This window comes from Macaca thibetana, chromosome 11, assembly GCF_024542745.1.
Source record: "Macaca thibetana thibetana isolate TM-01 chromosome 11, ASM2454274v1, whole genome shotgun sequence".
In the NCBI taxonomy this organism is placed as follows: Eukaryota; Metazoa; Chordata; class Mammalia; order Primates; family Cercopithecidae; genus Macaca; species Macaca thibetana.
The window spans coordinates 5562876-5589117 of NC_065588.1; the positions used below are offsets into that span (position 1 = coordinate 5562876).

General features: G+C 47.2%; 1 protein-coding gene across 2 annotated transcripts in view; it reads left to right on the top strand.

The window, feature by feature from the left end:
- Positions 1 to 25901, top strand: part of NTF3 (neurotrophin 3) — a 63379-nt gene extending 37478 nt beyond the window's left edge. The window contains exons 2-3 of one of the 2 annotated variants that reach the window (XM_050747504.1): positions 18921 to 19031; positions 24796 to 25901. In XM_050747504.1, the coding sequence (XP_050603461.1) occupies positions 24817 to 25590 (774 nt within the window). In that variant the 5' untranslated portion in view covers positions 18921 to 19031; positions 24796 to 24816 and the 3' untranslated portion in view covers positions 25591 to 25901. The remainder of the gene's footprint in view (positions 1 to 18920; positions 19032 to 24795) is intronic. The other variant, XM_050747503.1, reaches the window with a different exon arrangement.
- The last annotated feature ends 341 nt before the right edge of the window (positions 25902 to 26242 follow it).

Below are 26242 nucleotides of genomic sequence, written 5' to 3' on the forward strand. Positions count from 1 at the left end.
GAGTCCCATGAGAAAGACAGACCTATACTGGCAGGCATCTTTAGGGACCCAGGTCACCATGTGGGGCCGGTGGACAGTCTCCAGGGCACAGTGATTGTCACAGTACACAGCCTCATGGGGAAAACTGCACAGCTTCACTTAAATATAGGTGACATATGGACGTAAGAATTCATGATTAACCTAGAACTAACCCTGACCAGTAAGGCCAAATGTAGAAAAAATGTAGGAACCCTGACCAAACCTTCCTCGAAGGTCACAGATCTTACGGAATGCGTCTCTCTTTCACATTTCAAAATAATAACAATTTTTGAACTATGTATTTTTTAACATTTAATTTTTGATTTTGAGATAATTTTAGACTCATGGCATCCACTGTGTTTTTAATTACCCACATGTTTGATTCAGTAAGGTTCCCCGTATTGAAACAAAAAAAGGGGGAGAGGGCCGGGCGCGGTGGCTCAAGCCTGTAATCCCAGCACTTTGGGAGGCCGAGACGGGCGGATCATGAGGTCAGGAGATGGAGACCATCCTGGCTAACACGGTGAAACCCCGTCTCTACTAAAAAAAAAAAAAAAAAAAAAAACTAGCCGGGCGAGGTGGCGGGCGCCTGTAGTCCCAGCTACTCGGGAGGCTGAGGCAGGAGAATGGCGTGAACCCGGGAGGCAGAGCTTGCAGTGAGCTGAGATCCGGCCACTGCACTCCAGCCTGGGCGTCAGAGCGAGACTCCGTCTCAAAAAAAAAAAAAAAAAAAAAAAAAAAAAAAAAAGCGAGGAGAGGGACGTCGTTTCCCTTTGACACTGTTACTTGTTCCTGAACTCGTTTTAAGAGACACTTCTGGAGTAGAGGTTTGAATGAGAAGAAGTTGTACAGCTGGGATTCTTCCCTTTCTCTGCTATGAGGACAGGCGTTCTCACTCATCTCCGCCAAGAGCAGGAAGCTGGATGAACTGCCACAAGCAGCAAGTGTCTAGTACGTCCACGTTTTGCAGCAGGAAAACCCCCCTCACCCTGAAGTTTGATTCCTGAATCCTGTGTCGCAGTGTGAATGCTGAGGCAGAAGTGGGGACATCCGTGTGCCTGGGGCATTCCGCTTGCAGTCCTGGCTGTAGCCATCCATGTAGTTCCTGTTGCTGAGTCTCTCCTGCCACCTCTTCTTCTCATGGCTGCAGGGCAGGGGGCCATGCCCTCCTCCTTATTTCCTGTCCCTGGGTGAATATGCCCCCTGCCTTCCCCCAGGTCTCTGCTGTGGCGGCTGGAGAAGGGGACTGCCGGTGGCTTCACATGGGATTCAGCACCGTCTTTCCTTCCCCTCTGCTCGACCTGCCCGTACTTGTCCAGCAGAGCAGTAAGACCAGAAGACAGAGCATTCCCCTTACCTACGAAGTCAAATGCATGTGTGGAACATGCCACCCAGCCTGCAGGCTCTCTCCAATAAAATACGGCTCGTAAGACAAACGTGTAGCCCAGATGATTTCTGATAAAGTCTATTATTTTGAAATCCATATGTATGTCTCTCAGCCACTGATACCCACAGAAGCTGCACATGTTGTCAACACCTGCTTTGAGCTCCTTTCCTTCCCACCCTTCCTTTTGGCAATGCAAGTTTCCATTCATTTTCTGCATTACTGGTCTCCTCTCTTCTCCCCCACTACTAGATCTTACAATAAACATTTGAAATCGTTTATTTGTCCACAGTGTGATTTCTGTTGAGAAACATGGGGCTCACCGACTTTTGGGTCTCTTCTAGCACTAGAAATTCCTCCGGTTTTTATAGACTATTTCATGGGCTATTAATGTGGAACAGACGGCCTTTAGAAACAGCAATCCACAGGGGGCCCAGAGACCTGGATTCATATTTCTCCTAGCGTCAACTAGTGGGTGACCTTAGAAATGTCACTTTCCTTGTCAGGCCTCAGTTCCCTTATCTGTCACACAGAAGCACTGCGTGAGTTTGGGAAACCAATACTATGTCGAAATGTACAAAATAATATTAAAGCACAGATATTCTGTTCCCTCCAAGAATACGTCAAGCAAAGGAACTGACATTGCAAGAAGATTTTGAGGAGATGGCTGGATGCACTGGAGCAGGGTTTGCTGAGGGGAGCCAGGCCCTTACCTGGAGCTTCTCAGAAGAGGCAGCTTCAGTGCTGGCTGTGGATTGCATGCATCTCTTTCTGTGTCTGTGCGTTCAGGGGCTCTTCTTTGGAGATAAGGAAAGGGCTCTGGATGGAGAGCCGCGAAGAACAGTGAGAACCTGACATGAAGAGGTTTGTGTAGAGGGGAAGGCTTCTGGACAGTGGCTTGACTTTGCTCACTGGGCATTTATTTCTGGATCTCTGTAGAATTCAGGGACAGCTCTCCCCATGCATAGCTGTCTCCCAGAGACAGAGCTCTTCCTAGCAGAAAGTAGAAAGTGGGCTTCAGGCATCCTGGAAGTTGTCTTTCTTGGTGGGTAATAAAAAGGCTTGGAGAGAGAGGAGAATCAAGTCTTCCACATGTGCATCTTGCCCGCGAGTCTCATGCAGAGATGTCTTACGTTCAACATAGAACGCAGGCCTGGCGGCTCCAAGACCTTCCTCTGCACACCGGCCATTTTCACGTGGTTTCATTTTGATAATTATGTGTTCTGAGGTCCTGGGCAAGAAAGCATCACCTGGCAAGAAGTGTATTTGGCCAATGGTAAGGTTACCATCTCTATGTAATTAGGCCGCGTAAAGCTTTGTTTGTAAATTTATTCAAGGGAATAATTTGACATTTCTACACACTGACATTTCCCTCATGGAATGGATAAGAATCTCAAGGCTTGTTGGATGAAAGAAGGGCAGTGGTTGGTGTGACGGGGAAGGAAACTATAAGCAGGCAGCTAGTGCACCTGAGCATTTGGGAAACAGAACAGAAATTATAGAATGGCAGGCCTAATTCTAGCTCTGTCACCTACTGGCTGTTTGTTTTTGGACAAATTATTTACCCTTCCTGAGATTCAGTTTTCTTACATTTAAAATAAAGAAAATATCTGTCCTCATATTGAAATGAATTGGGTTACTGTCATGGATCAACTTGAAAATGCACCGAACCGTATAAATGTCAGGAGTTACACGTCATTCGGGACCTCCACTGCCACCCTCACTTTCTCCCTCCAGTGGCCACTCACTCTCTGTTCCTCTTCCTGGGTCAGAGCTTCTGTTACTCCAGCCTGGGCCTGCCTCAAGCCGGGTGACAAGGAGGGTTTTCAAGGCTGGCTTGACTGCCACTACTGGTCTCTCTTCTCATTTGCACCTGTCTTCTCCCCACTGGGCTCAGTGTTCCTGGGAGGGTGACACTGAGGGAGAGAGCTGTGGCAGAGGGAAGTGGCAGGGTCAGAGACCACAAGTTTGCAGGAGTTGGCCTCAGAGCTAGCCTTTTGGCATTGTTCTAGGGAACCGGTGATCACAGATATCTATGTTGTCGCCTGTGTTAATTTATCCCCAGAGCCATTATTCAGTGAATTTCCTAAGGGGAAAAACATTCTCCAGCATTCTCTTTCTTTGGGCCAGGAGAGCACTTTCTCTGTGTTTTACTTGCAAGCTAGATATATTCTTGAAAGGCTCCAGCAGCAGAGTTCCTGTCTTGTTTAGTTCAAAAACAGCTCCTCGCCCATCTCTGAATGGTCTTGCTAAAAACATCTCCTCCCCATCCAGACCTGAACTTAAGCTTCAGACTGCTGTCCTCTCTTTCTGCCACTGTGAGAGACCTATGCCTCTTTTCTCATTGACTTTTGCCTGCCCAGCCCTCCCCAGATCCTTGTGCATCTCCTAGGAAGTACATTCTTTCCACTCCACACACATAATTGTGCAACTTGTGCTAGGACCGCATTAGGCACTGGAGCTGTGGATAGCAATGAAATGTGGGCCCTGCCCTCAGGAACTTGAAATCCACTAGTTACCTAGGGCCACACTGAGTTCCCTGACGTGGTAGGAAGCCCTCCCAGGGCCTTGTCCGTGCTTAGACGCTGTCTTCACAGAGGTGGTTAAGGGGCATTTTGGCCCTGCCCTAGTTTTTACAAGTCCCTGGGTGTTAACTCCTACTTTCTTTTATTTGCAGGTTCTCCAGTCTTACGCATTCTCTCTTATTCTCTCTTATTCCTAAAAATTTCCAATCTAATGCTGATCCTGTGTTAGAACGGTAGGGCCAGGAAGCCCTGCTGGGGGAATCATGGTCTAGTAGGTGGTGCGGGAGAGAGAGGAGACTCTGGTCCAGAGCGGCTTCTGAATTCTGAGCAAGTCCCTTCCCATCCTAGTGCAGCTATCCTTCCCCATGTCCTACTGAGCTGCCTTCCTGCTTGTCTCTCCTTCCCAAAGAGAGGCAACCATGCCTTTCTGGGCAGTGGGCAAGGGCTGCTGGAATTGAGATTTTTATTTTTCTCTTTGGCACCTGCATCCTTCCTTTGCAGTTGCTGACATGCAGTTTTGTGTGAGATCACCCATGTCATCCATCATCTTCAGGACACCCAGAAACTCCTCCTCCTACCTCTCTCACCCTCGCATACGCATCTTCGGTCCCCTTCTGGTTCACCCTAGTTGGTCTATTGCTCTTGGCCGTGGATAAATATCTTTAAAGGGTATAGGTATCCATGTGGAAGGCCTTCGGAGAAGAGTGAGCATGGAATTTATTATCCAAAGTGGGACACTTGAGAGTGAAAGGGCGAGCTGACAATAATGATTCCAGGACAAAAGCATATTTCAGGCTTCTTAAGAGCTTCATCCCTTTGATGCAGTGACTTTGTTTCTAGGAATCTTTTATGGAGTACCTACCATGAGCCAGGCACCATTGCAGGTGCTAAGGATATCAAAACACATCAAAAGAGAGCGTACAGTTAAGTGGAGCAGACAGGCAAGAAAAAGGATGGTTGTAAAAGAATGCGGTAAGTGCTGAGAAGTCTTTCTCAGAGACCTGATGTATGAACAGGGTCAGACAGTTACATAGTAGTTAGCCAGGGAAGGAGAGGGAGAAATTGCCTTCGTGGCACAGGGAGTTGTCAGGGGAGCCCTGGCAGAGGTGAGAGTGTACATGGTGTGTTTGGAAAACCCAGGTCCCTCACTGAGGCTGATGTGCACAGGGAAAGGAGGGCTGGCCAGAGATGAGGCTGGCAAGAGAGGCGCCCAGGAACCAGACAATGCGGGGCAGACGATACTGAGGAATTTTAGCTTGATCTTGGAGGTTATAGAGAAGAACAGAAATTTCTCCAGCTGAGGAATGACCCAATTCCATTCCAGTGCGGGGAAGAAATGATAGGGAAGGCTGGGAGAGGGCAAAATAGGGTCTCAGAAAGCATTTAAGAGTCTATTGAAGTAATCCAGGCAAGAGAGGTAGCATGGGCTATAGAGAAAAGGAGGGTGCCTTTTGAAAAATAGGAGGAGGCAGAGTCAACTGGAATTATTAAAGATCAATTCGATGTGAGGGGCAGGGAAGAAAGGAAGAAAGAGGACTCAAACATGATTTCTGGTACTGCCTTTTCCCAAGAGAGAAAATCCAAGAGGCCGGAGGAGGAGCAGGGTTTGGGGGAGAATGGTGACTTCAGCTTTGGATATAGCACCCTTGAGATTCCTCTGCAGTTCAAGTGGAGATGTCTAGTGGGCCATGGATGTCCCATGGGTGTCTATGGGTTTGGAGTGTAGGACGGAGGTCTGTGCCTGGAGATGTGAGCGTCGACGTATCCACACATCAGCAGGGTGGATGAGACTGTACAATCATATCCTCAGATGAGAAGGGATAGCAGAATGTCAGAGAAGAATATGGAAAGAATGCAAGGGAAGTGCTGGTGGTGGCAGTAGGAAGACCAGGAGAGGTGCCGTCTGGAGGAGGGATCGGGGTGTCCAGTGATTCAGAGAGCACAAGGGAGGAGGGGCTGTGGCACACCTGCCTGACTTTGAAATGAGGAATGGTATTCTAGGTGGGGCTGTTTCTTTAGGGACCTGGTGATGATGGACATAGGGAATGCTGCTCTCTGGAAGACAGCATGTGGCTGGGATCAGATAATTACAAAATTAAAGGAGAACTATTTTATTTTATTTCTCTCATACTGGCAACATCTGAACACTATCTACAGAAGAAGGAAAACCTTTAAGGAGGGGTAGATTGAAAATATGTCTGGGCCAGGCGCGGTGGCTCACACCTGTAATCTCAGCACTTTGGGAGGTTTCGGCGGGAGGATCGCTTGAGCCCAGGAGTTTGAGACCAACCTGTGCAACATGGCAAAACCCCATCTCTACAAAAAATATAAAAAATTAACTGGGTTTGTGGTGCGTTCCTGGGGTCCCAGCTACTTGGAAGGCTGAGGTGGGAGGCATCACCTGAGCCCAGGAGGTGAGGGCTGCAGTGAGCTGTGATTATGCCCCTGCACTCTAGACTGAGTGACAGAATGAGACTCTGCCTCATAAAAAAAAAAGAAAAGAAAGAGAAAGAGAGAAAGAAAGAAAGAAAAAGAAAGAAAGAAAGAAAGAAAGAAAGAAAGAAAGAAAGAAAGAAAGAAAGAAAGAAAGAAAGAAAGAAAGAAAAGGAAAGGAAAAAAGATAAGAAAAGAAAAACAAAATAAAATAAAAGAAAGAGAAAATACATCTGGGATGGAGGCCCTGATGGAAGAAGGCTTCTGAGGAAATGGGTGTGGGGCCCAGAGTGTTGGTACAGGGCCTGCTGGAGAGCGGGTATGATAGGGTCGGCCCTGCCACTCAGAGAAAACTTTGGTTATACTCACAGCAATCGCACTTCCTGGTTGACCCAGGGCAGTCCTACCATGCAAAATTATTGCTTACACCCCTTTTCACTTTCGAAAGTTTAGGTGATAAAGTATCTGGTCACCTTAAGAGGATACATCTAAGGAGATTTGTAGGTAGAGTCAGACAGCTGAGGGAGCGCCTACCTGAAGGACTCTGTGCAGCAGGAGGCAGGATTCTCTGTCTGATGTTCCAAGAGGCTTGAGGAGATGGGAGCTGCTGTGAGGGGAGGGAAGACCTAAAATGAGAAAAAGAGCCAATTGTTGATCTACAGTAAGGGCTGAGCAGACAGCCCTTGAGAACATCAATTTGCTGGGCACCAAATAGTTCATAGGCCACGTTTCCCCGTCTTTAGCAGCCTGGGTGTCTGCTGGGAGAATAGATGTATAAACTGATCTGAGGTTGGGGCTGCACAGGGCAGATGTGGCCAGAGCGTAAGGAAGTGGCTGGAGTGGTGGACCATGAGAATAGCACACCCATAGTAAGCTTCGCACGTGGAGATACTTATTGCAGCATTGTTTATGGGAGCAGAGGATTCAACATAGTAAATGTCCAACAAGGGGGTGTCATCCAGTAAATTATGGCAAAGGAATGTGATGGAATATTATGTGGCCATCAGGATTTTGTTTAGGTAGAATTGTAATACAAGGGGAGAAAGCCTAGATTGTAGTAGTAAGTGAAATAAGAAAGTTACAGAATGATGTATATTAAACCATCTCGACTATAATGCATGGAAATTTTTGACGTATTTTTAAAAGGTTGGGCACAAATATTCCATAATGATACCTGTGGGAGCCGATACACGATATATTTTTGTATTTTTAAATTTTTCTTCAACAAGTTCATCATATTACTTTTATAATAAGGAAAAATCATCTCTCTAGGAAAAATTATTTAAGGCAAAAATAAACATAAAAAAGGGTGTATGTAATCACGGTTTAATTGGGCCTTCTCAGAAAACCACTGTGGAGAGTTTTTATTCTCTAGTTTCCCCGGGGCGGGGAATATGAGCAGCATGGCCCTAGTGTTTGAAAACACGGGTTTTAGAATCAGACATGCCTGGGTTTGAATCCCAGCTCCAGCTCTGCTAAGCTGAGCTATAGTATTGCCATGGTGTGATCTCAAGCAGGCTACCCTTATTTACGAAATAGAATAATACACATCCCCAGTCTCTTCTTTATAATTCTAAAACCCAAAAAGCCCTGAAAACCCAGAGTCGTTTCTTAAAGTGACAGCAAATTCATTTGGCTGTGAAGCCTAACCTGAATTGAGCTGGTCTTGGTTTCACTTCGGTGAATATAATTTTGCAGTGGAAATATTACCAGGTTTCATCATTGGATGTTCGCTCAGATCTTACAGAGGGTGTGAGGTGATATGCAGGGTTCAGGTAAGTTGTGAACTGCAGGATCTGCCTCACAGGGTTATGGCAGAATGAAGTCGGGTTGTGATTGCAGGGTTCTCAGCACAGTTCTTGCCGGAGAGTAAGTACTGACAGAGGTAGTTATCATCACTATTGGTGCTATAATTATTCGTGAGCCTTCAGGAGTGTGTGCTTGCTGCTCGCCTCTCTTCCCTCCATTTCTTTCTTTCTTAGGATGCTTGAGAAGACGGAAGTATCACATATAATGAGAATTCAGGATGCTGTTGTTTAGGACACGGGAGGGCAAAAATGGCAACTTCCAGCAGAGACGTTCTCCTGCTTCTTATTCCAGATTTCTCGCTTTCTGGGGCATTAGCTGTAGGACATACGGCACATTAACAGGACACCCAAATACTGGAGGAGCTAATGGAAGAGTAAGCCTTACTCCCTTGGTGACTGCTTTAGTCTCAAAGCACATGTGTTCATCATAAAATGGGAATGTATTTACACCATAGTTGCTGTACATTTAAAGGTTTACTGTGCTTTAAGCTAAAACTAGCCTTATATCAGATGTGTTTTTAATTGAAAAGTGGCTATTTACTGCTTTCCATAGGAATCCACAGTAAGATTTTTTCATTGCAAACCCTCCTAGTATCTTTCAAATGCAATTCAATTCACAAAAATTGATTTGCCTTCCACGATTTTCAGAAGCCTAAATAGAGGCAAACTGAGGCCCACCTGCAAGACTACAGTTATTTCTTCCTCCTTGTGCTTGGAAGCGTCCGTGCATTGTAAATTCTGTTCGTGTGGCATCCCCCAACTGCATTATTAACATCACCAGGAGGAATTAAAATGTATCATGTTGTAGGATCAAAAGTTTCACATTCTGAACCATTGCCAGCATAAAAAGAATGTCCAGACCCTTCCGTCTGACTACAGTCGGCAGGGATCCCCGCCCCAGCAGCCATGTGACTCACTTCCATTGTGGTGAGGGTCACTCGTGGCTTACACAGGCCAGTGGCCCGACAGGCCTCCCTGTGGGGCAGCATTTAGCCTTTTCAACACCAGCTTAGGATCACAGACCCTCAGGTCTTGAAGGAACTTTTTGGAGTTTCCTCTATTAAACCCGGTTTGAATGTGGCCGTTTAGACTGCACGTCTAGAAACATTACAGCATTGTTAGTAGCAAATTGAAATAAATCTCCAAATAAACGACTCTAACATTTTGCAGAGGCGCTCGTCTGTTGCCTCTTAGGAGGGCTCTAATCTCTTTCTATTTCAGCTCATCAGGTCCTCGTTGTCCCCTACTGTATATGCCCAGCACAATGTCAGGGCACATTTCTGCAGAATGGATTCCAATGGATCCTCCGTGTTAATCAATTCGTTTGTGCCAATTGCAGGGTTCTTTGCCAAGCCCATCAGAACACTCGGAGCTTCTGAAGTCAGAGACCTCAATTACATTCCTTCAGTTGTCTCATGAGCCCTCGTGCATCATCCAAACTCATCATCAAATAGATTTTCCTTCGTTATTGTTGTCATTTTCTTAATACCAGTCTTGTTGAAAGAGGATTGTTTTAGATACAATTTTGCCTCACTTGTTTCATCTCCAGAACACAATCCATCTATAGGCTAAATAGAGCCAAGATTTGCCGGAGAGAGGAGATAGCGGGTGAGGCTGGTGAAGCTTCCCTCTGGTTAGAATTAGAAAGAAGTGGATGCAGAACTTGGGCCAGTAATGGATCCATCCGTCTCCCTAGTCAAGAGGACCTTCTTGCAGCCAGAGGTGGTTCCACTTTGGAAACGATCTATGTTGTGTAAACTGGTGCATCACAGATACTGTTAGAGTATCTAACAGATGCTGATCAAGCGTGGTCTGCATTTTGTAGATATGAGGGCTCTCCCTTAGGTTTACAGCCGGATGAAGGAGCTCCACTTACTTGGTGATTACAGGCATGTGGCCCACCCTGCTGGGCCCTAGGACTTCGAAAATAGAGAAGGCTATCCGTTAGGAAGACTGTGGGATCAGGAGTCGGGAAGCAGAGATTCTGCTTGTAGTTTTACATCTAGCAGTAACAACTTTGAGCCCATCCCTCACCTACTCTATGCCCTGGATTTCTTGGCTTTAACACAGCAAAAGCCTCTCTTTATAGTTTTCCTAACTCCATCTCTCCCCAAAAAGCTGGAGATGTAAGTTTTAAATTTCAGTCCTTGGCACAGATTAGGTGTTCAATATCTCATCCTTCCGTCCTTCAAGATAGCTGATGGCTCAGCCATGTATGTCCTGGACAGGGCTCTCTGTGTCTTTTTTGAAAGCCTTGATGCTCTCAGGCTGGTCTCTAGGCCTCACGTTTTCCCACTTGTTCCTAACTCCAGTGTTAGGCTGTGGGCTTGCCTCACTACCTGTTTCAAGGCGGCCTCTGTTTGATCCCCAGAGCATTCCTGGGAGTCTGAGGCCTTTAAGGACTCCTGTGCTCTCAAGGAAGAACTGTAGCAGCTCTCAGGCTTCCTTGATCTATTCAAAGTCATCTTCATCGCTTCCTGTGCAGCCCCTCCAGAGCTGTTGAACGCCACCTTTTTCCTCTTTGGGGAAACCCACAAAACCTTGCATGGGGTTGTGCTCTGTGTGGTTTTCCAGCATCAAATTCAGTCATCAAAAGATGCATCAGGAGGGTGGAGGGGGTGGCGCCTGGGGCGAGGGTCAAGCAAGGAAGGCTAGAATGTCTGTTTGCATTTGCATTCGCAAAGGGAGCTTTGGAAGTTAGGGTGGAAAAAAAATCCCACCGGCCTTTATTTACCACAGTGGGTAGCCTCGGCAGGAGGGGGAGCTGGGTGGGAAAGGAAGACAATAGAACGCTGTGTTGCCTTGCTGTAAAAGCTTGCTCTAAGCAAATAATGTGGCAAGCTCAGTCAGAGCCCTGCTCAATTAGCCCCAGTGCTTAAAGGAGGGTCTCCCTGCAGCTGTTGGCGGCGGGCGGGCTGGAGCAAAGGCAGGAGCACTCTGGGGCACTCGGGAGGCGAACCTGCAGGAATATTGCATGGGAGTGGACCAAGGAGGGAGACCAAAGGACCCTCCAACCTGATCCCAGTCCCTGCTTCTTGAACAGAGGGCTACAGAGGAGGTTGGCGGGGTCACTCTGGGGAGAGGCAATGTGGGGAGACCACGGAGGAGGTGACCAGAAAAGTGAGTGCAAACGTTTCATGCCAAGAGTGACCGACATATGGAACGTGTTATCCGGAAGGGTTACAGGCTGGAGGAGCTCCTAGAGATTTTCAGGGGGTGGGGTGGGGGAGGGGGAAGCCTTCAGAAACTCAAGGAGGTTTCTAAACAAAAGGAATTTGAGAAGGGTTGGAGAAATAATGAGAAATGCAAACTTGACCCAGAGTTTCTCCTTCCATCTCACGGCTTCTCCCCTGCCTGTCCTCACATGTTTCCAGTTCATGGGGACCCAGGAAGGCCACTGGAGCCCTGTGCCTGACTCCACGTGCACCACACTGGGGGTGTGGGCGGTGGGTAAGGAGGACCCACAGAGCCGACTCGCTCCTCTGTGCTGAAAGGGACGCAGAGAGCGAGAGCCCTGCCTGGCTTTAGACCCCTGTGGACGACAGCAGGCTGCTAACACCGGGATGGTCTCCGGATGATTTACTCCGGTTCCTGCCCTTGCTAGAGAAGCAATTTGATGCCGGGCTGGGACTGGAAAACAGACTTGTCCAGGGACTCACAGTGGCCAAAGGGGAGGCTGGGAGTAGATGCAGGCTCTTGATCCCTTCAGCTTTTTGGCGTCTCCCCTTCTCAGCATCCCTCGCCCAGCACACCACGCACACATGTACATACACATGCAGACACACACACCAAACAGAGGCACACAGAATAACACCACACCCACATGCACACATGCAGACATACACGCAGCACAGACACACACAGAATAACACCACACACACGCACACACACCACACACACATCACACACACATGCACACATGCAGACATACACACACCACAGACACACACGGAATAACACCACACACCACAGACATGCACACAGAATAGCGCCACACACACATGGGCACACACAGACATACACACACCACACACGCAGAATAACACCAGAAACATGCACACACACGGACATACACCACACACGGAATAACACCACACACACGCAAATATACCACACACACACAGAATAACACCACACACATGCACACATGCATACAGACATAAATCACACACACAATAACATAACGCCCATGCACACACAGTCACACCACACAGATACCCAGAATACCAGACACACGTGCACACACACAGACCCACTCACAGAATACACATATGCACACACACATGCATACACGCACCACACAGAATAACACCGCACACACATACAGACACAGACATACACACACATACACACACCACAGACACACAGATATACTCACAGAATACACACATGCACACACATGTATTGACATACACCACACAGGCAGAATAACACCACACACACACCACACACACAGAATAACACCACACACATATGCCCACGATACAGAGACACACACCTGGACATATACACCGCATGCATACAGACACACACATGCACACTACACACATGCACACACAAGCACATACATACACAGACATCACACATGCATACATATACACAACACACAGACACGCCCACAGGCTTACACAGACACCACACACAATATATAGATATGCACACAACACACACACACAGAGACAAACACACAGACACACAGGCATACACAGACACCACACACAACATACAGATATGCACACAACACACACGCAGAGACAGACACACTTACAGGCATACATGCACGCATACACATACTACACACAGACACATCCACAGTCATACACAGAAACGCACATAGAGACATACAACACATACACACAGACACGCATAGACGTGTGTGCGTGAGCATGCATGTGCGCGCGCACACACACACACAGACACACACTGCCTGACTTGTTTCCCACAAGACGGGTACTGGCTTGTTGCTTGTAGCCCTCCTGTCCCAGCCTGTGTTGGCCGGGGTGCCAGGCACTGCCACCCCTCTTGGGACGGGGCACAGGTGGCTGTGTGATCACGGCCTGTTCTGAGCGCCTATGCCTGAGCCGGGAAGTGCTCTGTGACACTGAGTGCCCGTGCCTTCGTCTTTCCCGTGGTGCTGGGACTTGGCCACCTGCTGCATCTACAGCACCCGCATGTTCACTTCCCTGGCAGTAGAAAGAAATGTAGGTTAGTGCAGGGAGGTCACTGGCTTTGGGGACGATGGCAGGGTGGAGTGATCTCTAATGTGAATGGAAGTGCACATGTCCTCTGGACCCGCAGCAATGCTGGCTTCAGAGGGGCCTTCTCTGCCACCTTTCCACTTTTCCCCAGCCAGGTAGAAGAGCCACCGCCCAGAGTCTTGGGCTCAGCTGAAACCCCCTGTTCAATAAGAGACCCCCCCTTTTCACTGTATCACTCTCTTCCTCCCAACTCACTGTCTCTCTCTGTCTCCCTCACTCCCGGTCTCTCTCCTCTCTTCTCTGTCTCTCTGCCTCCCTCTCTCTGTCTGTTTCTCACTCGGTATCGCCTTTTTTTCTCAATCTCTGTATCTATCTCTCCTCCTTTCTCTTTCTCTCTCTGTCTCTCCCTCCGTCTTTCTCTCTGTGCGTTTTTAGTTTTTGGTCTCCCTGCATCTCTGTTTCTGTCTCCCTCCCTCTTGGCTCTGTATCTTTGTCTCCCTCTCTCCCTATCTGTGTTTCTCTGTCTCCATCTCTCTCTGTCTTTATGTCTCTTTTGTTTATCTCTCTCAGTCTCTATATCTCTGTCTCTTTCTCTTTTTATCCTTTCTGTGTCTCTTTGTTCTCTGTCTCTCCATCTCTGCCTCCCTCTTCCTCAGTCTCTGTCTCTTTCTCTGTCTCGGCCTCTCTCTGTCTCTGTATCGCTGTATCTGTCTCTCTCTCTCCCAGTCTCTCTCTGTGTCTGCCTATGGCTCTCTCTGTCTCTGCCTGTCACTCACCCACTTACCTGAAGTCTCCATGAGCAGTGGGTGGCTTCGCCTCTCTGCTTCGCCACTTTGCAGTCAGACCCACGGGGCTTGCAGACCCTCTGCTGGCGCACACCTTCAGGAGACCAGCAGTGCCAGGCCACTCCCATGTTCTTCAGGGTTCCAGCCCCGAGTAGTTGGTAAACCCAGTAATCGTCCTGGAGATCCACCGTAGATTCCTCACCGAGGTACTGAATCGGGCCCTTTTGAGCAAACTTAATGGAATGACCTTGGTGGCATTACCAGATGACACCCTGTAGTCTCTTATTGATGGTTGATTCTATGTCTTCGCTATTGTGAGTAGTGCTGCAATGAACATATGTGTGCATCTGTGTCTTTATGAGAGAATGATTTATCGTCCTTTGGGTATATACCCAGTAATGAGATTGCTGGGTCGAATGGTATTTCTGTTTTTAGGTCTTTGAAGAATCGCTTAGGTCTTTGAGGAATCGCATTTGCATTTTCAAACATCATGGAGAACACAGGTCTTGAGGATGTGCAGGAACAGGGAGACCAAGGAATGAAAAAGCCATCAGGTTGGAGGTGAAGAAGTCACCCAGAGTGATGGCAGGTTTATGGACAGAAAGGAAAATGCTCTGATTCCTGGTGTCCATAAGGAAGGTGGATGCAAATAGATGGTGCTACACAGACACTTGTGAAAGGAAGAAGGGAAAGAGTCTGCCTCCGTGGGCTGCCTCCATGGGCTGAGTAGGGCTGCTGGGGCCTCAGGCCTCTCACACATAGTGTCAGACATGCTGTGTTGGACCGGCTCACCTGGGACCCCTGTGCCTCCCCCAGGAAGCCCTATTGATAGGTGTGGGCAGGCCTCCCTCCATGTGTCCTTAAATACACTGACTACTCTGTGTGTGGATATGGATGAGCAGCGTAGGGCTGGTCATCTGGAGGGCTGGGCCTGGTTCCGGCTCTTGTACTGATTGATTGATTGATTGATTGATTGACTTTTGGGCAAGTCACTTTCCCCCCATAACCTTTCCATTGTACCACAATCCTAATAGAGTTGGATGCCAGTTGCTGGCACCCTGGCTTCACAGGGACACAGAGAAACAAAGAGGACCAGAAAATTCAGCTGATAATAATAATTTCTTCCCTATTTGGTCTGGAGAAGAAATGACTCAGGGGTGGCACAGGATAATAGAAGCATAGGGTATGTCAACTGGAAAGAACCTTTGAAATACTTTAGTTCAAGAATTCTAAACCTAAAATCTGTGGGACACTAGGATTTTTACGGACTCTTTGAATCACCTTGAAATTGTTTGCAATATTATTTATTTATGGGCACATGTGTGGTGTTTTAGCAGAAGGATTCCTTAACATTGATTATGTTGTAAAAGGGCCAGTGATCATAGAACAATTAACACCCCAGCATCATGTTATGTGATTCATAACTGAGGGGTCTCTGCAGACGGCATTTGGAAAGGTGTGAGTCCTTTTTTTCAGTTGTCACCATGACTGGGGTCACGATTGATATTTAGTAGGTGTGGCCTTGAGTTGCATGCATGGGGGATAAAACTGAACAATAAAAAAACTGTCCTGTTCAAAATCCAAGTAGCACCCCTGTGAAGAAACACTGCTCAGGAACTGAGCCCCCAAGATGCACAGTGATTCTCCCTTAGCCACAAAGCTCATTCGTGGCAGAGTTGGTTTTTATTAACAGATCAAAACAGGGGATGTGCCAAGAGCCTACATTATTTTGTTTCTCATCATCAGCTACAAATATGCTGCAATCTGTGAAAACAAAAGAATCAGAAATCTGTCCCACCTTCAACGCTCCAGCCATTTTTTTAAAATGAATCTTTGGGTTCTTGGTTGTTTTTAACCATCAACTAAGAGAAGAGGAAAGGAATACTTTACATTTGGAGAAAGTAAACCACAAACAACTGATTCCACTAGCCCCATATCACATACATATGCTCTTCAGTTACTGTGAATCGGTGAGGCAAGCCTTAGACTGGAAATTTCCCCTTTATGTTCCAGAGGATCTGTCTTGAATGTCTCTTACTCTACAAAGAAAGAAACATTAATATACCAGCATGCTGCTTGCTACCTAGTTCACTGCAATGAAGTGGCGGGTGCCTTGGACGTTGGAGTGAATTGAGAGATCTTCTGCAATATCAGCTAAGAGTTAGGCCTGTGGGATCACAGAGACAGGGGTCTGTTCCCGGGCTCTGCCTCTCAATTGATGTCTCATCTTGAGAAAAAGTACTTAATCCTTCTGAGCCTCAGTTTCCTCGGCTGAAAAGTGGGGATAATAATCGTATCCACAAGGATTAATTGAGATCATCCCTGTGAAGTGTTCCGCACAGTCTAGCATATGGTGAGGCTCAATAAATGTGAGCTGTTCTTACAAGCGATTATTATGACTTGCATCTGTGATTAAAGACAGCCTGGGGTTCAGAGTGTTTGTGCCAAAATTGCTTTCAGAGGACAAGCTCTGGGTTGGTTTTTCAGTCTTGCCCAGCTGCCCAGAAAGAGTCACTGGAGTGTTTTGGGTTGGAGTCATTGTGTTTGTTAAGTGTCTATCACACACTCCAGTTTTGATGGAAGATTGGTTTTCTTCCTGTGTGCACATCCCCGCATCACTACATGAGTGGGTGAGAAGAGACTCAGGAAAGCACCAGACACATGTTTCTTCTGCCTCAGTTCCCTAGTCTGTAAAAGTACTCAGAAGCATGATGATGGTCACAGGGAACAGAGGGGAGAGACACCTGGAGAAGCAAAAGACAGTCCCAGCTGTCACAGTCTTCGGACACCATGGTTTTCCGGACAAGGGATCCAGACCAGACCAGCAATCAGTACAGCTGCAGACCACCAGTCAATACTCCTCATCCTTGTGAAAGGCAGTTGGCTGTGTGGCAGCAGGGAGACATGAGGGGCCATATTTGACACAGGCCTGATGGCCAAGTCTAGAGGAGTCAGCCTGCCATCTGACCACACTTTCTTCAACCAAGTCCTCTGGGGGCCAAACCAGTATGGTTTGAGTTTATCGCGGACTTGCTGCTATGGTTGATGCACACAAAAAAGTTTTGGCCATTGCCAAGCCAGCTGTGGTCTTGGTTTGGAAGAGTAAGAATTGAATGGAAGGGATGCTTTGGGATTTCCCTTGGCCTCCAACCCTCAAGAGGAAGCCAACTTATTTCTTCTGCCATTTGGAGACTCATGCTTGTCTGGGTGGATAAGATAAATACTTTCATCATTGTCATCATTATTATTAATTATAATTATTGAAAATCAATTACTCAGCAGCCCCTACCTTGTAATGGTATCATTTACTATTGTATAGCATTTTGCAGACAACGTGTACGCTTGACCATAAACTCAACTTGAACATAATCATAAATTTAAAACAAAAACGTTGACGTGGGCAGCTATTCTCTGAGGCCAAAGTTATTATTTAATGCCAGCTGCACTTTCAGCTGTCTATGTGGCTGAAGCAACTTCCCCTTGTGTGTTTTCACACTTACAGATTGGAGTAATCCAGACACAGAAAAATGATACCAAAATTGAAATGTTTCTGAACATTAAATGATTCCATAATTTGAAAATAGTTTCAAATTTTTCAAAATTCAAAACTTTGAAAATAGTTCAACTAGAGTCCATCCTCACCTCAGGTAGTTACATGGTGTGTGTGCGTGTGTGTGTGTGTGTGTGTGTGTAGGCCCATCAACCCATGCATGCACACCTGTATGCACAGTGGTGGATGAGTGTGAATTACCAAAACAAAGATGACTAAATGCAGGATAACACCATGATGGCTAGTAGCTAGATTGACTCAGATTTTCTCTGAAGATCCTTCTTAGTCCACCCTCCATGACATGGGAGTTTGTGATATGCAAAGGATAAAGTAAACCTGAGTTTCCTGGGGCTTGTGTCGGCATACCAAGCTCCTTTAAGATCTCTCTTTGCCAAGACGGGGCTAAGCCAGAGGCTTCCTTGGCCTGGGGAATAACTGTCGTACCTTCCTCCCTGGAGCGGCTGGTGCACACTGTTTTGACGTGTGCCATGCCTTCCATCTTTCACAGCCCGGGGCCAGAGGAGGCTATGCTTTAAACAATGTGAAATTCCTCTCCTGACAGCTGTGCAAAGGAAACTCACAGCTTCCTACCTCCATCTCGGTCCACTTGGCTTTCTTTTGGGATATAGGTTCCTTGTCTGTTCAGGGGTCCCTGTTCCTCACTTTCCGGCCTTCGAAAGGACCAGTTTCCTTACTTCCTTTCTTAGGGAGGCGAGTCAACCTTCTGAGGTTCTCTGTTTTATTTTATTTTATCCTAGAGCATGCCTTCACTGTTGACTGTGTGTCTTGTCTCATTTCTGCTGAGAAGCCAGCATCTCCTGAAAACTGAGGGCCTTGTCCTATTTCAGATCTTGGGCCGAGGATTGACCATGTGTGTTAGTCAGTTTCAGAGCCCTGAGTTTTAAGTACTAAGTTTTAAGGAGAGGAACAACAGTACAATTAGGTATCTTAAAGAACAGGATAGGAATCCACACCTGCCCCTTCTCTCACCTGGTTTGACACTACATAGATGCAGACCTGTTCAGAGTTCAGGGATTGTCTCATGAGGCCTCACCAATTACCAACAGAGAGAGTAGCTGTTTCTCCTCTAGCTCCCTGATTGCTTCTGGTTTTCCGTGACTTTAGAGCATGCGCGTCAGCAGGTTTTGGGGACCATCTCTGGCCTGCTTTGTGATCTTGGCTCTGTTCCTCAATTTATGTCTTTTTTGTGCTCCATAAGACAGGGAGTTTCATGGTTGCCACTACCTGAGAGGTGCTGAAGTGAATGAGGTGGAGGACGCAGAGCTAGCAGGGAAGAAGGTGCCGTGGAAACCCACACAGCTTTATTCATGTGAGCTCATTTCTCATTTACTCCTTGTAGCAATTCCAAGTCGCCCCCCCGCTTCATCCCCTTCCAAGAATTTCCCTCCCTTGTTGGTTTTGGATCCACCGTGCCCCCGGTGAGTTAACCTACATGTTTTAGTTTGAATCTAATCATGCTATTTCCAGGTTGCCAACCCCCACGGGTGCTTCAGCCTAATTGGTCTGTCCTCACTGGTGTCTGCAGCACCTTCCCTTTGAGCGTCATCTGTGCATTTTAATTAATCTGCCACTTTTTCCTCCCTCCTGCTTCCGGATCATTAATAAAGAGATTAACCAAAACCAGACCAATCCCCAGTGGAGGCTCCACCAGGCTCTCTCTCTCCCAGCTCCCAGCTTTGCCATGGGTCAGAACATCTTCGTGTGGCCCCATTGACTAATTTTGAGGCCTCAAGACCTATGTTCAGAACAAAGCCAGTGTGAATTAATTTTGCAATTAAGATTTGGGGAACAAGCATAGCCAGTCTTTTATATATGGCCTTAGTTTAATATTTCCACCACATTCCTTTCCCTTTTGTCATGCTACTTTAAATCTATCACTTTCCCACCTCTCTGCCTTTCCAGTCCCTGAACAAGACATTAGGGTTATCTGGCAGGATGTCTCCTGAGCCCGTAGCATTAGTCAGAGACCATGTCGTAGCCGAAGAAATTCTCCAGAGTCAGACCCTTCTGGACACAGCTGGCCAGCGTCCTCTTTGACCCCAGCCAGAGAATGAATTTGCCTCCAGAGGATATGGTTATACCAGAAATAATGAAATCTCTTGAATTTGCATATTAAAAATTTGGCAAATTAAACACTGCTTTCACCTCTGCTCTCATTTCTCCTCTCTGAGGAAAGCTAAAACAGAGCCTTTCTGCTTTCTTTGTAAGTCGCCCAGATTTTCCGTGCTGGTCTCAAACCCTGGATGTGAGATGGTGCACTCCGTGTTCTGTCCACTACAACACAGGGCCTCTGCAGGCACAGGTGACCTGCAGATGGGCTGCACTGAAGACCATCAGGCCCAGGAGGGAATTGGATTGTGTTTACTTTTGTGCGGGTGCTTTCGTAGGGAATATGGGGAGGAGGACATAGGAGTGATGGCCTCAAATCTCTGCAAACTCTGCTTAGAGCTGAGGCTTCTTGGGGAAGGGCACAGCCTGCTGACAGCAGCCGTCCTGGCTCCAGGCTTGGAGCTTGGGCTTCCTCTGGAAGTAAACTCTCTAGAATGTTTGAGAGCAGGGATGGACGGAGAGGCAGCAGAGCGTCATCATTAATAACATGAGCTCTAGAGCCAGAAGGTGCAAATCCTGGCTCTGCTGCTTGTTAGCTAGTTGTGGAACCCCTCTTTGCCTTGGTTTCCTCATCCAAAATGAGAAATATGATAGCACCTACTTCAGGATGGTTGTTACCAGGATTTAAGATTTATATAAGCCAGTACCTGGCACTTTGCATTTTTATTCTGGATGATCTCACCCCTAAGCAGTCTAAAAATTTACTCCACACATGGGCAGCAAGAGGGGTCTTTAGGTACCTGGTCGGGAGGTGCTCCTGTATAAGGAAGCTGGTCCTGGAGAGGTGAATTGGAACCTGAAGGCTGCAGCCCCGTCTCTGCATGTGACAGGGCAGACGCAGGTTGCTGGGGGCTCAGATTCTGTGCCATTCTCTACCCCAGCTTCCTTTTCCATGTCCGCTGCTTCTTGAATACCCCCAAACCCTCTGTGGATGCTGTTAACTGAGCCAAAAAGGAGGAATCAGAAATTGCTCTCTTTTGAGTATTTTGAGGGATGGTGAAACCTTGTAGGAATGTTGCTCCAGGGACTGAGAAAACACCATATGTGGGAAAGCGTTTCTAAGTGAGGAAAATCGCACATGCACGTCGGTCAGGATCTTGGAAAACTCTGAGCAGGGGAAATGGGCACCGGGGAGAGTGTAGAAAGGGGGTTTACTGAGGTCTTTAACAGGTCTTTTTCTAATTATAGCCAAGAAGAGCCTGGGGACCATGGCCGACTTCAGAGCCAGGGCCTGTATTTTCTTTGGGAAAAGAAGGCAGAGTTGATTGGCTTCCAAAACCAGGCTTGGCAAAAGCCCATGCAGGCTCTCCAGCCAGTAAGCGCTGCCTTGGGTAGGTCTATATCGTAGCCGGCGTTCATTCAGTAAATTGACATCGAAACTCCGCAGCGTGTCCAGCCCTGTGCTGGGCGTTGTGTGGATGGATGTGTGGATGGAAAGGACACGGTCCCTGTCGTCCAAGAGGAGACACACCAACAATAATAGCACAATATGACAATTGCTTAAATGAAGTTCTCTGCAGATGACAGTGACCCCTAGAGAAACAGCATAGACATCCCCCTAAATAGAAGAACTCACTGCTGTGCCTTGCCTGGGTGGAGCTAGCACTGCCTTCCTGTTTCCATTCCCCACTCCAGAGAACTGGCCCACTGGGGGACTCCCACCCCAGACATGGAGTGAAAAATGAAGGTACTCGTGGCCAAAAAGTGACCAGAGATCAGAATGCATCTCTTCTTGCCCCCAGCGTATTCAGAAATGCCACCTCTCCCTTGCCCATGTTTGCTTTCATCATTTGTCTGTTCTCTGGGCTTCCAGTTCATAATATTCCTTTCTTCTCCCGCAACCAGCGTAAGTGGTCTGAGATCCAAGCACTCAGGCACTGTGGCATCTGGGGGAAAGCCATGTTGGGACCGTGTTGGTACAGATTGCTGTGAGCCAGATGTAGAGAAGGGAGCTCTCCAGACGCTGGGTCCCTCGCCCGTGTGCATCAAGGGCAGAGAGGTGCACCATCTCCCGTGGCCACAGGCCATTCAGGTTCATGTTCTCTAACATTTCTAGTGTGCTCACTCTGTCCCTGATACTATGCTGGGTGCTTCCATGTGGATTTCTTTGTTTACCCTTCACAATAACTTTGATGGTGCACAAGCCATGTGACTTTTGTTGAACCTACGAACCAAATGCCCCCGTCACTCTCTGCCATTGTTTAGCAGTCCTTAGACAGCTCACTTCGCCACCAGTGTAGGTCTCTGTTCCCTTATCTGTATAAATGAGGGGATTGTCTAGGGTCCTTCCCAGCTGCAAACCTCTGTGTTTTGGGGAGTTCTGTGGCAACATTCTTGGACTTGCTCTCTACGAAAAAAGCTAAAAGTAGATTCTTGAAATGGAGTCCACAGGAAGTCTTCAGGGCTTTAAGACAGGCTTCTAAAGAGTTTAGAAACACCAACCTGCAGATGACTTACTCCCACTACTTATTACAAAGTATCATGGCAAGTAAGAAAGAAATGGTCAGCCACTGGGAGAGCAGGCTAGGGTTGCAAGGAGGTGGCAGGTGCTGCTGTTGGGATCTTGGGGGAGCATTGTAGAAAAGTCAGCTTTGGAACCAGGCACTGAAAAATGGGTGAAATTTCAACAGGAGAGGCAGTGCACGTGGGTCGTGATTCAAGCAGCAGTGAGTAGTGAATGGGGTTGGAGCAAGGGGCCCGTGAGCTCAATGATCACATGGAAAAGGGAGGTGAGGGCCGGAGTGCAGAGAACCCCTCTCACTTTCCTGTGGGTTTCTCCTCTTCTTTAAACTGCATTTAGGTTTTCCTCATCTATAAGATGAAGGAATAAGATTAGATGTCCTCTTTATATGGCTTGTCTACTTCTAATAAACTTTGGTTCCCTATTCCAGCCACCACCCATAAAGACTCTTACTTTTTCCTCCTCAATCCATCAGCATCAGCCAGCATTCTCCCTCTCAGCTCACCCTTGTCATTACCTCACTAATCTGTACCTTGACTCTTATTCTACCCGGGACCTCCCCTCACTAACCATACTTGATTTATTTCCTTAAGAGCAGATACCCTGTGTATTCTTAGCTTACGGTGGCTGAGCTTTTGGGAGGTTTAATAAATTGTTTTTCAATAGACTGTCAGTCCTAAATGATTTTATTGCAGCTGTATTGTTCTTTTTGGGGGGAGTAGGGAAGGTAATCCTAGTTGTATGCCATATTCTTTGTATTGTTCAAGTTGCATTTTGTTGGGCCTGTAATATTGAAGATAATGTCACTTGTATGCAGAGTAGGAGGGAGATTCCTTACACTATAGAGGAACCGTTTTCCTAGGATAGTACAATTCCTGATAGTCATTTTCCTCTAAGGGTGAGCAGCAAAGCTAGAATCCCTCTCTTGGCTTTGACCTTGAAGGGGTCAGCTGTTCCCAAGACTAGTTCCCATGGAAAGAAGATGGTCTCCTTATCACAGTGACAAGAGGAGGCAGTATGAGCAGAGTGCGTCACTGTTGCTGACCTCTAGGGACAAGCGAGCCAGCCGTATTTCAGACAAGCTGGGAAGAGGCTCTCTGTGGGTCCTGGGAGCGAGGGAGCACTGGCAGGCTCAGACATAGGTGTTGGTTAGCAGGACTGCTCTTCTGTTTCTTGTGTCGGCTTTGTTTATTTCCTCCCTATTTTCCCCCTGGACTTAGTGAAGTCTTTCCGAAAATACCAAAGGTGAACCAGGGGAAGAGTTTTCATTTTCCATGTTTAGACAGAATTTTAAATAGGAAATGATGTACACCCTGGGAGGCGGTGAGGTGGTGGCGATGGTAATTAAGGGGTGATTATCTCAAGGAGGTGGAGGAATCAGGGGCATCACTAGCTCAGCTGCCCCTCTCCACCTGGAGCATCTCCTTCCAGTGCTAACCCTCGGAAGATCTGGGCTTTCTTTGCTCTAGTGAGGGAGAGAGCAGCAATGAAGGTATCTTGAGATCAGCACTGTAATTCCACCAGGACTCCTCAGGAGCCCGGTGTTAACCTTCTACTATGGCAACAGAATGAGGGCGCCGATGGGTTGAAATGCCGTTTAAACAAGGAAATAGTAGAATTAGAAGGAGCATAACCACTAACAGGAACATTTTGTAGCAGAAATGTTAAAAATCTAAAGGAGGAAAGTGAATCAACAATGACTCTTCTGTTCTGGGCAAGTCCAGCCCATTTATGTGAGGTGGTTATTCTGCATCTCTGTCTCCTGCAAGTCGCGCTGTGGCAGGGCTCTGTTTTGCAGAGAGGGTCCCTGGGGATGGAGCAGATCGGTTGGTGATGTGTGTCTGTCAGAAAGCTCGGCAGAGCACCCTGGAACGCAGGCCCTCTCGCACAGTGGGTAGTGACCCTACATGTTCATTTCCAAGGGCAGGAGAACAGACCGCTCCGGCTGCGACCTGGCCAGGAATGACCCCACATCTGACATTGCAGTATGGGGGGCCACTGAACCAGTCCTCAGCCTCAGTGTGTTCCTGGGGCTGCAGCTAGGGAGCAGTCGAACTCTTTCTTGAGACAATTACAAGGCCACCGCTGCTGCTGCTGCTGAAGGGAAGTTACTCCATGCTTACAATTCTCAGGTTTGAAGTTTTCATGCTTTGCCAGACTAGAGTGAATCATGCATCTTTGCAGGCTCAAGGGATGTTTAAAGAAGCGGTAGGACATCATCCACCCACAAGTCGAGGCTGCAGGATAAAGCAGACATCCAATGTAAATACAACCCGTGCAAAAAGCAGAGTCAGCAGACCTGGAGTGCATTCTGCAGTATTTCCTGGGGGTGGGGGAAAGAAATTGCCTCTTCAGAATGTCCAGAGGGGAGTTGCGTTGCTTACCTGGGGGGCGGGATCCTCTCTCGGGCCCCACAGGGATACTCAGCCTTAGGTAGCTGGTGCCAGAATAACATAGACTCAGCTGCCACGGCCTGCTCTTAACACCTGTGTTTCCCTTTCAGATCTTACAGGTGAACAAGGTGATGTCCATCTTGTTTTATGTGATATTTCTCGCTTATCTCCGTGGCATCCAAGGTAACAACATGGATCAAAGGAGTTTGCCAGAAGACTCGCTCAATTCCCTGATTATTAAGCTGATCCAGGCAGATATTTTGAAAAACAAGCTCTCCAAGCAGATGGTGGACGTTAAGGAAAATTACCAGAGCACCCTGCCGAAAGCGGAGGCCCCCCGAGAGCCGGAGCGGGGACAGCCCGCCAAGTCAGAATTCCAGCCAGTGATTGCAATGGATACCGAACTGCTGCGGCAACAGAGACGCTACAACTCACCGCGGGTCCTGCTGAGCGACAGCACCCCCTTGGAGCCCCCACCCTTGTACCTCATGGAGGATTACGTGGGCAACCCCGTGGTGGCGAACAGAACATCACGGCGGAAACGGTACGCGGAGCATAAGAGTCACCGAGGGGAGTACTCGGTATGTGACAGTGAGAGTCTGTGGGTGACCGACAAGTCATCGGCCATCGACATTCGGGGACACCAGGTCACGGTGCTGGGGGAGATCAAAACGGGCAACTCTCCCGTCAAACAATATTTTTATGAAACGCGATGTAAGGAAGCCAGGCCAGTCAAAAACGGTTGCAGGGGCATTGATGATAAACACTGGAACTCTCAGTGCAAAACGTCCCAAACCTACGTCCGAGCACTGACTTCAGAAAACAATAAACTCGTGGGCTGGCGGTGGATACGGATAGACACGTCCTGTGTGTGTGCCTTGTCGAGAAAAATCGGAAGAACATGAATTGGCATCTCTCCCCATATATAAATTATTACTTTAAATTATATGATATGCATGTAGCATATAAATGTTTATATTGTTTTTATATATTATAAGTTGACCTTTATTTATTAAACTTCAGCAACCCTACAGTATATAAGCTTTTTTCTCAATAAAATCAGTGTGCTTGCCTTCCCTCAGGCCTCTCCCATCTGTTGAAACTTGTTTTGTGATCTGGCTCTCAGGAGTCACTCTGTAAAATCTGTGTACACCAGTATTTTGCATTCAGTATTGTCAAGGCCATGACTGTCGTTTTAGTAAACTTGTTAAAATCAGATGATGTCAGAGTTGTGTATAAACACAGTTATATCCCTCTTCTGGTATATTTAATGTTGGGTTAATGAATTAAAAGAACTGTTATGGCCTCCACTGAAAATGATACCGTGTAGCTCTGGCCAGCAAGCTCTCTATCAGATTCTGTGCTATTTGTTTGGAAAATTAGAATTATGATTTGCTCCAATGTTGTGGTCCTGGAACAATAACAACAACCCTGGCAATTTTAGTTTTGGAAGTTCCTTTGCAGCACAATTTGTTGTTTTGGGGTTTGAAGTTGTTCAAGGGTTTAATTTTTTTTTTTTTTTTTTTTTTTTTTTTGGCTTTGGTTTTTGTTTTGCTT